This window comes from Thunnus albacares, chromosome 16, assembly GCF_914725855.1.
Source record: "Thunnus albacares chromosome 16, fThuAlb1.1, whole genome shotgun sequence".
NCBI lineage: Eukaryota > Metazoa > Chordata > Actinopteri > Scombriformes > Scombridae > Thunnus > Thunnus albacares.
Window position 1 is genome coordinate 17,069,319 of NC_058121.1, and position 11,643 is coordinate 17,080,961.

Genomic DNA, 11,643 nt, shown 5'->3' on the forward strand with positions numbered 1-11,643 from the left:
GAAATAAAACCTGCACACAAGCCCCCATCCACATCCATGGGACTGACGTGGAACGTGTTTCCAGCTTCAAGTTCCTGATCATCAACATCTAGACAGACCTCTTTTGGTCCATCAACTCATCCGGATTCATCAAGAAAGTGCAGCAGCGACTGTGCTTTCTGAGAACACTAAAGAAAGCACAGCTGTCTCCACAGATTTTAGTGTTTTATGGGAACTGCTCTGTCGCTGATAGAAAAGTCCTTCAACAGGTGGTGAAAACTGTACAACATGTCACCAGCACCCAGCTTCCCCACATTGAGGACATCCATCGGAAACAATGTTTACGGAGGGCTGACGACATCACCAAAGGCATTTTGCAACGAAACCATGAACTGTTTACTCCACTACCATCAGGGAGGTGATATAGAATCCTCCGGTCCCGCACCAGCAGACTGAAGAACAGCTTTTTTCCTTCTGTTGTTTATCTGCTGAACTGTAACAACTAAACAATTTACTCTCCACTTCATATAACATACTGCATCACTGCACAAATCTGTATATCTACATTGTGTATTTCTTGTAAGAGGCTCAAAGTAATTTATATCATGCACATCAGCACTCTATGCCTCAATTGCAGTCTGGTTAGATGCCAACTGCATCTCGTTTTTTAAGTACCTGTTCAATCAATTCAATGTCAAGTCGGATCTAATCTAATCTAAAACAATAGTCAGGATTTAAACAGGTTTTGCCTGCTGTGATCATTCCTCCTGTTCATACTGGCCATTAAAAGATCTCTTCCTAATGTGCTTTCAGTGTGATTGATGAGTGACAAACTCCACAATCCTTGTTCTCTGCAGAAATGTATACCAAAGTTTATCTGAAGCTCCTAGGAAATTGATCCATCAATCTACAAACTTCACTAATACAAATAATGTCAATTAACGGTGATTGGGATAAACAGGAAAAAAAACAACAAAGAGTACGTTTCTCTCTACAGCACTCCTCTCATCTCCACATGTCTCTGCTGCCACCCAGTGGTTGCTCAGTTACTGAAACATTTCACATCTCATGCTCAAAAATGTACATTAACCCATTTTCAAATCATGTCTCTGCTCCCCAGTCAATGAGTCTGTGTGCCTTGTTTAAGTTTGAACTTTTGGTGTTACCTACTAGTTGTAAATATTTACTGGGGTTCAACTCACTAGGCAGCGAAGTTGGTCATTCATATTCAGCTCAGTCTTTACTTTTTTTCTCCCAACCAGGACCATGTTAACCAACCTAGGGGCGGTCTGGGTCAAAAATGTGCTGTTATCCCCCATTGATCAGTTTTTGGTGACTAGATGAAGCACAAATTTATTAAGTAAAACACACAATGTAAAAACAATATACTGTATATGAAAATAAGTTCTTAAAACTTGATTTTAACGCAGGGCACCTCTACAAGACAGGGTCTCAAGATGCTGGTGTTACCTTAAGGCCTTTGGTGGTGCATGCAGTATTAAACAAAATTTCAAATTATTGAACGACCTTAAACTAAACCCATACAATGAGCCAGGAGCCTTTGGGCCCCTTGAGGCTTTGCCGGGTTGTAATCCAGCCACAATTGAAAACAGTTTGCACAGTAAAATATAGTTTATACTGAATCAAAATGAAACAAGGAACATATTTTAACTCAAAGACAACATTCACACCCGCAGGAACTTTACATTCTACAGCTCATCTAACCTGCATGAGAATACCTCAAACCTTCTTGCTGTGTGACAAGTGCTAACCACGGAGCCACCACGTGTGTAAGCCCAAGAAAACAGTAGAAACAGTAGAAATTATACACATGTACATTATTATGTATTATACATTATGTTACAAACAGTAACAAAGCCCGCTCCTGCCATGGCACAAACAGTACTAATGCCTTTTGTACCACAGCTAAAGCACTTCCTTTTTTTAATTTGTATTGTAACAGCAGTTATTTGCTTAAAAGCAGTGGTGAGCTCATCCACCACTGTGACCACAAAAATAAGTCAATAAAACACCAACCACCAATGGTGAGTAACTGATGACACCTCCTACTGTCATTATGGATACAGTGGCTTTCATCGTAGAAAAAGCAACAGCAATGCTTGTTCTCAATATAGTGTACACTGTGTAAGCTGTTGGTCGCCACATATTCACAGCAGGAGCTCTCAGATTCCTCCGTGACAGTTTACATTTCACCCCCAAAACCTCAGTGGCGATGAATCTCCAGCAGATGATGACCTGAATAGACCTTCCAGTCCTACTGTGTGAACACCTCCTCCCCTAAAAAGAATAAAAACCCTCCTCCGCTCCAACACAAGTTGGTATTTTCACAGTTTCTCAACAACAACAATCCAACAGCTGACACTAAACCTCTGCAACAATGACTCAAAAAGCAGCAGGTGTTGGTTCTGAATATGAGCACCTGCAGTGACTGCTCCAAGGGATGACACAGAAGAAAATCCACCTCTGCTCCAACAGTAGTTAAATACACACAGTTTACTATATAAAATGCGACAATTCACCTCAAAACCTCTGCGGCTGAACTTCAGGGCCAGCAGATGCTGACTGCTGGGAACACACTCTACCTTTCCATGACACTCTCAACAAAGGCAGCCGTTGACTCAACCTAAACTTGAACTGCTTTGTGATATTTGGTGAAATGAATGACTGGTTAGTTTTGAGTGGAGCTGTTAGTTTTGCTGTCATGACATGTGGAACATGATGCATGTGACAGAGAATTCTGCAGTGGTGGTGGTGCAATTAGAGATATATTGATGAATTTTGAATCTTTGTTAGCATGATCAAGTTTTGAAAATGAATAAGAACTATCTAGTTAGATATTTGTCTAACTAGTTCTTTATCTGACATCGTAGTTTTATTATTTATGAATATATATAGCTAGTTGTGGATATAGCCTAACTTATTTTTAACCTTAAATCCCCCAAGCCTTAGAGAAACATCACTTTCAAACTCTCCAATCAGTTATGGATACCTTGTTATTATTTTAGGATCAATCAATAATGTTTTTAAATTAGAGGTTTTAATTATTCTTTCTCTGTTCTAGTACTGTGGTTGGTTGTACCAGCGCTGCAAATTTTATTTTTATTTCGATATGTACATTGTATATACCTACATAGCCTAAATTTCACAGCCATAGTTTGAAGATCAAGATATTACTGTTAATATATATGATGTTAGTTTATAAGGCTAACAGTATATACAGAAGTGAAATATACCTTTTCACCTACTTCAACGGCTACAACATTAAAATGGTAACGTATCAGCAATAATATCCAATACAACATAATAAAACTCTTTGACAGGAGTCAGTCTGCTACCTAATGTGTCCATTTTCTTTAGAGTACATTTTGCTGTGAATAGTACTGTACTTCTACTTAATTAAAATATAATAGTGTTGTTATATATGTAGTGTTTTTACATGTTGCTATTGCTCACTTGACTTTGTGTATACTCGCTCAGTAAGTTACATTGGATCTTCCAGAATATCCTTTATGCGAGGTTACACTATACCTTTTCGTCGCACTGCATTTGGGCCGTCAGCTTTCTCTGTGAAAGCCACAACTCAGTGGAACATCCTACCTGACGATGTGAAGAGCTGCAGTTCCATCAGCACGTTCAAAACCAAATTAAAATGTCTGTTAAAAACTACTCAGCTCTGAAACTACTGACTCTACCATTTATCTCATGGTATCCTCATGAACGCAAATAATCTTGCTTTTAATATGACAAGCATACATTAGTCATTTGTAGTTGACATTGTGGGTGTATGTGATGTGCTATTGTGTGTAGCTTTGTGTTTTGTATTATATGTCCTGTGTGTTCTTTGCTTTGTACAGTTTGTTATTGTGCTGTTATATGTTTTAATTGTGACCTGCCTAAGGGACTGCAGATGAAAATTAGCTATAAGCTAACTCTGGTACATCAAATACAGTACATCAAATGGTAACATTTATGTTTAACACTGTACATGGTCCCATTAAATAAATAAGACAACAACAACAAAAGAAATATTACACCATATTTACACCATTGGATGGTGTGAAGTTAGTCCTCTATGTTGATGGTGGGATAGTTTGTCATCTCTGTTATTCATATTCAACATCTGGGTGCTTTAGTTGGTTTTGTTTTGTTATTTTCCTCTGTTAGGAAACACAGTGCTAAATCTGATCGGTACATGCTTACCAGCAATAATGTTGCTTTATTTTCTTTTTCATTTTAGATTTTAATCATATTTTTTAATAAAGAGCCATTTCATAGAAGAGATCACACTCTGGCCTCTTTACTCAAACCTCTTTGTCTGCTACAGTGAAACTAGGAAACGTAAATTGAAAAAAAGTAAACCTGGATTTCATTGTGCAATCCTGCATTATTTAATGATTAAAATTAACCTTGAATATTAAATGTACACTTGTAATGACTTATCCATCTGGATAGGTCAGGTTATAGAACTTCATGAAGGATTTATTTTATTTTCTCATGTTTCTCTCTCTCTTTTTTTAAATTATCATATCAGTACCACAAAAAGTTTACTAATTCCACCTAGCAGCATCTATAAAGATAATTAATTAATTTGTTTTACCTCATTTGTTTAATCTGTAAGTGCTGGTCTGTATTTACTGTATTACTGTATTACAGAAACGAGTCAGAACTGTTCTTGGTCTATACACATTCACACCATCTTAACTGAAGGGCCTGATTAGGCAATAAGTGAAATTACCTGTGTGTGTGAAGCATGGGCTTCGATAAATAAACCAGAGGGTCATGAATGATCCACCTATTGTCAGTCTAGAGATGTTTTTTTTTTAACAGAATTGTGTCTGAGGAACATCCTGTTGAGACACTGTTGGCGTGCTTTTGAATTAGTTAAACAGTAGTTTAAACACTGAAGTAATTTAAGTATTCCTGAAATTATGATAATTACTTTGGCCAATTAAATCTGTTAAATCTGGATGAGTTTTGGTGGATTTTTGCTAGGCGTTAGCTGAGGTCACCAAATTATGAAAAGAATTGTAAACCGCAAAGTAAGACAATATGCTGAGATAAGCAAACGCAGCATGTTGCGATGCTGGCAGCTTAACACCCTCCTCCTCCTCCCACCAACACCCCCCCAAACCCAGTCTGCAAGCAAACTTTCCATTTAAACTTTCCAAACCAACCAGAAGTCTTTTCGCAGTTTCTTCCGGAGCCACAGAAGAAGAAAAAGTTTTATCATATATTTAGCTTTACTACCCAAGACCAGGAAAAAGAAAAAAATTGGCTAACTTCCCCTTTGAGAGTATTAGGTTGGGTTGAAGTATGTTTTCATGTTAAATTTCATCTTTCATCACAAGATCTACTTATTTTCCTAAACTTAATAGTTGTAATGAAGCAGTTTTGGAGCACAACTTGTGTTAGGCTTGTTTCTACAAAAAAAATATATGTGTGCTAATATCAGGTATCAATAAGTGAAATTCACTTGATGAACCTGTTACTTTGCTGGTTTTTACATATCCACATTTGTGCATCGTACCTGTTGCATCATCACGCCCGCCTTTGTTGCGAAACCACAGGTTTCCGTTTGAGTTAGCAGGGGGTGGATTGCTGCAGTAGTCATCCTCTGGGGGTTTTGTGTGTCTTTTATGTATCTTTTTTTTTATTCATGACTAATGACTAATTACTTTTTTCCTCTCAATAATTTAAAGTCTTAATTATATCCAAAAACACTGAGTCAAGTGATTGGTTTTAATGACTCTAACAACTTTCACAGGACAGACAAGACTAACAAACCAAATGTGACCTCATCAACCCTGAAAGTGTAAACAGCCGAGTTAAATGCCTGCAACTTTGAATGCACAACCACAGAAACTGACTAGCTTAAAGGGTACATATTGTATGAATGTACAACCATCCAGATCTGTATTGAGTTAACAGGTCAAATACAGATTAGTGATACAACTAAATTGTGAAGTGATAATCTGACATTTAGGGAGGCATTTTCTTCCACAGCTGAACCAGCTTTTAAACTTTTCACTCGATATTGACGTACACTGTGGCTATATTAGGTTACGTTACATGTGTTATGCTCTGTAGTTGAGAAAAAAATAATATTTCTAATAGAGTACACCTGGTTTTAAGCCCTTAATTGCTGTTACAGTAACTCCTGTGCTTTTCTGATCCCCCAAAAATCTACTTATCCCTTGAATCCTGCATCCCTAACGTATACCCCAAAACCCCCCTCATGTTCAGAAAATTTCAAGATTCAAAAGGACATAATGTGTAAACAGCATCAAGAGCATCTATATAGTCAAAAATACCCATACATGTTGTCCCCCATCATCCACCACAGATGCTCCTTTTACCATTTCACATTCTAATTTCACAAAAAACGCAGTGAAAAAGAGAATACTATACATACAATAAATAAACAACCATTGTCATAAAAACTACTTTGTAGGACCTGCTGTTGTAAAATGAGTCTAATGTGACAAAGAAGAAACGTAGTGATAAAAAACCAGTCTAAGAAAAGTTAGCATGATCTACGTACACTGTAAAGTTTGAGAAGAGTGACCGATTTTGATGAGGCTTTGTCACTACTTCTTAAAATAGACCTTGACCATCGTGTTTGCACACATTACTAACATTAAGGATGATAGAATGTCATTAATCTACACATCGCCTGTCATCATTTCTTTTTTTAAAAAAAAAAATACCCATGAAGCAATAATAGAGAGAGGAGCTTAAACCCACATCTTTGCAGTATGCATCTGCATACTGCACAGACACGTTCACACTCATGCACAAATGCACACACACACACACACATATAGACTGACTGATGTGCATATATATTTTTTTATCACATAGAATATGCTCTTTCACTTACTACGCTCCTCCTCCCCTCCCCTCACTCTTCTTCCTCTGCCTCATGTTCTTACTGAGAATTGTTGACCACATGGCCGCAGGGTTTTTTTTTTGCACGATGGGTAGTTTCAGGGTATGGTCATGGAACCTGTTTTGCTACCTGCTACTACCCCTGCTTTTAACCACACATACACACACACACACACACACACACACACACACACAGAAGCAGCATAATAAAAGTGAGGGACTTCGAGCGATGCAGACAGACAGACAGAGTACCACCAGCAGAAGAAAGACGCCAACAATCAAGATGATGATGATGAAGAGCTCCATCATTCTGACAGCCTGCGTTGTGCTTCTCTTATCCCTCACTGTCGAAGCATCTCAAAGTAAGTTGACTGCATTTGCAATCCTGTTTTTGTAATAACTTCTTAAAGAATGAATTTCCCTCAATCAAGTGTTATCTTCTAACTTGTCTTATAAAAGGTTGATGGAAAATAACAAATAATGCTGTTCCATAATTTTAAAAGTTAAGTTACTCACTAAAGGCCTAACAAGGTTTATAATGTCTGATTTCTGAGTCTTGGAAGGAAAAAATATTCTACAAAGAATTAAAAGTGGAAAAATGAGCTGTAGATGTATGTATGTATTTATATTTAAGTTACATAGACATGGGGGCAATTAGGAAAAGTTTTTGTTGTCTTATAAACTTGGGTATATTTGTATATAGGTCTGTAAGTGTGTATACAGTACACACTACATGTACGTTATCCATCATACAGTGTTTATTTCCACATGTGTGTGTGTACAGTATGTACTTTTTTATATATGTAAATGTATTTGACTGCAAGTTTATATATGTCTAACAAATCCAGAGGTCAGAACCAAAGACACACTGGCATTTAAACACATGGGGGTAATATAATATAATATAATATAATATAATATAATATAATATAATATAATATAATATAATATAATATAATATAATATAATATAATATAATATAATATAATATAATATAATATAATATAATATAATATAATATAATTGGTATTTTTTCCCAAATATACCAATAATTTAAGATAATTTAAGTTATTTAATTGTTTTTGTGACTTATCAAAATGTTCAGCTGGGAAAGAGTAAAGAGAAAACCCATAAATGTCTGTTCATAACTTCTCTGTCTCTTTCTTGCTTTCTCAGGCAGCTTTGGCCCGGATGAGTGCTGTTTTAAGTTTTACTCCAAACTCCTGCCCAAGAGAAAGGTGATGAGCTACAAATACACAGACAAAATGTGTCCGATGGAAGCCGCGCTGTGAGTGTCACATCTCCTGCTATTAAACATAAACCTTATAAGTTCACATCTGATTCTTTTCAGAAATAAGCTTTCCATGATCATTTTTAAATAAAATGTCTCAAAAAATCTCTGTCTCTGTTCCAGCTTTACAATGAAGAGTGGCGCCGTATTCTGTGTTGACCCGTCTGTGGAGTGGGTCAGGAACATCATCAAGATGAAAGATTCCCAGGCTGCAAAAGCATCCAGCTCTGGTTAAAACCACTAACTGATCCAATGTATTAATAAGAGGCGGTTGTGTAGTGGTAACATTTAATCCAGCCATCTTTAAAGCTTTCTCTACTTTTCTAAAGTGTACTTTTCAATGAGCTTAAAACTAACTGCAAAATAACCTGAGATAACTTCTTGTTTGTATGTTTATTTCAATGCAGTTGAAGGTTTAAGTGATGTATTGGAAGGTTGCATATAAGCTATGACATTTTAAATCAGATACTAATATTATTTTCTAATAAAATGCTTTATATATCATACTTATTTTCACTTTCACTTTTTTAAATGGCCATGTAAGTCCTTGTACGACTTTATATCAGACATCAGAGAAACATTAGATATAATCAGCGTTGGTGTTGTGGTTTCTATTTGATAAAGCCACAGGAAACTGCACCACATCTGCTCCAGATCTGCACCACAAGGGTGTGATAGTCACGCATTCAGCAGATTCAACCCTTTAGACTGACATGAGCAAATTAAGCATTTGAGAATGATTTGAAAATACATCATTTTCTTCTAACTCTGTACAAATAAGTGATCATCACTCCTCTTCAGCTGCACTCCTTAATTTGCAGTTGGTGTAGCTCTGTGGCCAGCAGATGTCGTTCTTGTCTTCTCTCACATTCAACAAGGTCCAAAAATGGATCACTGTGTTTTCCAGGCTGGGCTTTTATGGCTCTAGGGTGGACTGCATCAAAATGAGAATTTTTTTAATATCACTTTTAATGAAGTTCTTGACAAATGCATCTTTGTGAGACTCAGTTATGGAGTACCAGGGCAAACATGACAACTAAAATCTTCTTATATGAGGGTGCAGACTTAGCCAACAGGGTCCAAATGGTAAAAACATTCTCTAAAATATGTGATCAACATTCATGAAACTCTCGTTGCTCTTTGTTGGAAAATTTCTGCACAAACTTGACCTGAAAATCGTCCGCCGGCCTCAAAATGACACCTCAAATGACGTCAGTGACATCATCACCCAGTCCTTTAAATAGTTTCAGACCCAGATTTTTTTTTTTATTTTTATGTCTGGCCACCCTCCCTGCTATTTTACATGTATGTGTACACACACAATCTTATGACACCTGTTTCGGATGCCATCATTCAATTGAATGGGCGTTATCAGCCTCATTCGATGCAGGTGCTTATGAACGCAATAAAAGCTTATGACTGAAGCTTCATACTCGCACCACAGGTGACCCATTAGAGGAGATGGTCTGATTAGATTTTGGAGAACCTTGCTACAGAGATTTGCATATTAATGAAGAAAAGAATCAGGTCGGAGACATGGGTAACTCACCAAAGCAATTCATCAATATAGCAAATATTCAGCTAAAAGGGGCTAAATGACAACACTGTTAATGAATAAAATAAAATTCAAGCCATATCTCATTTGAGCTTTTGTCTGGAGGATTTGCTGTGGTACTTATTCATGAGACCAGGAAGGGAGTCTTGGAGATGTCCTATTAAATTTGCATATTATACCCGTCTGTCAGCGTGACCTACCTGTAGCAGAAAGAAATTAGGACACAAGCAGGCAGCCTGAGGTATTACAGTCACAGGCCTGAAGTATTTCACCTGACTTCACAATGAATTCACTACATTCGACTATAGTTAGAAATGGGCTATTACTTCCTTTACAGAAATGTGTCAATAATGTGTGTTTGTGCCTGTCTACTGAGATATATTTGGTATTTTTTCAAGATGTAGTGATACACAAAACACCTGTGATGATCACTGAAGCCTGAAATAATGAATCAGTGACCTTGGAGTGAAAAAGCTTCTATGTTGGTGAGCACAAGGGATGTTTTTGCCTTTGTAGGATGCTCCTGCTGTTTATCTTGGTAATAAAAAAAAAAATAATAATAATGACACAAACCACAGTGATACACTTGTATGTGGAATTCATGTGGTGTTATGGGAGACTGAGAGAAATAAAGAGAAGGAACATGAACACATGAATACACATACGTATATAAATAACCGGTGTGTGATGTCAGCTTTTCCTGACAGATGGGATCAACATAAATTAAACCCTGAGAGAACAAGAGAGAGGGTGTGTGTGTGCATGTGTGCGTGCGGGCATGCGTGTGTATGTGTGCTTGTGTGTGTGTGTGCGTGTGTTTGCAGGAGAAAGAGACAGGACAGAGAAAGAGTCAAAGATAGGGCAGGAGGAGAGAGGTTCATGCAGTCGAATGTGCAAGAATATTTTATTTTAGCAACAAAGTGTGACAGCATGTGCCAAGACCAACACCTGTCACTCACACACACACACGTACACACACACACACACACACACACACACACACACACACACACACACACACACACATACGATTAGAGGGTTATTATGATGCTCACCGTTAAGGGCAGTACGGAGAAATTAGAGTGTAAATCACCAGTTTAATGCTGGTTGTTTATCACAACTCAAACAGAGTAGCTACATTTCCTGGGAAACTCCTTAACAGCAAAAACCAAATTGTCACTTTAAGATGGCTGTCATATAACTTTTCCTGTCACGTTGTCATGGTAATAAGCATCAGCACATTGGCTGAACAATCCAATGATGATGGAGTTCAGCCGTCCAGATTTCTTAGAATCCTGCACTGTCACACACATGATAACGCTGCTTTGCATGACAAAATACAGTAAAACCACTTCCTATGGCAGCCATCTTATGTGTTTCAAAGGAGATTAAAAGGAAATTAAAACTGGGAATTGAGAATAAATTAAGAAAGATGAGAAAGAGAGGGGGTAGAGAGAGACCAAAAACCTAGAGATCAATATCATCGGTATAATTACCTCCAGCTTCCTGGGTTGCCAAATGGATATGAGAGAAAGGGGAAGAGAAGAAGAAGATGAGACACAGAGACACGTACAATTTCCATTGTGTTTTATCTCTTTCTTTTTTTTTGAAGAGGAGGAGGAGGTCAAAAAGTGAGGAAGGAGCAGCAGAAATGAAAAGAAAGTCAGAGATAAGGTTGGGTGTGGGTAGATGAGATATGTCTGATCTATAGGGGTTTGGGTTGTATGAATAATTACTGAGATATTAACACCAACTGTCTCTTCATTTCAAGCCATCTTTCCCCCTTGTCCTCTCTGTTTTCCATCATCTTGACCACCAGATGCTCATTTTTATATTTTTCTTTAATCCTTCATCCACTAAATCCTATGGCTTCCTTTTACTTCTTTTCCCTCTCATTTTTTGAAATATG

General features: G+C 37.3%; 1 protein-coding gene across 1 annotated transcript; it reads left to right on the forward strand.

Moving 5' to 3' along the window:
- Nucleotides 1-7,081: 7,081 nt before the first annotated feature.
- On the forward strand, nucleotides 7,082-8,685 carry LOC123000012 (C-C motif chemokine 13-like). Its single transcript, XM_044377442.1, has 3 exons — nucleotides 7,082-7,250; nucleotides 8,065-8,176; nucleotides 8,303-8,685. Exons 1-3 carry the CDS (start codon nucleotides 7,118-7,120, stop codon nucleotides 8,412-8,414), a joined length of 357 nt encoding a protein of 118 aa, XP_044233377.1. The 5' UTR covers nucleotides 7,082-7,117; the 3' UTR covers nucleotides 8,415-8,685.
- Nucleotides 8,686-11,643: the final 2,958 nt, after the last annotated feature.

What these genes read in the sequence shown, in the direction of transcription:
- LOC123000012 (XM_044377442.1), top strand. Translation starts at nt 7,118, where the DNA reads ATGCAGACAGACAGACAGAGTACCACCAGCAGAAGAAAGACGCCAACA. An exon ending in CACTGTCGAAGCATCTCAAA is followed by an intron (nt 7,251 to 8,064) that starts GTAAGTTGACTG and finishes TTGCTTTCTCAG; the next exon opens with GCAGCTTTGGCCCGGATGAG. An exon ending in TGTCCGATGGAAGCCGCGCT is followed by an intron (nt 8,177 to 8,302) that starts GTGAGTGTCACA and finishes TCTCTGTTCCAG; the next exon opens with CTTTACAATGAAGAGTGGCG.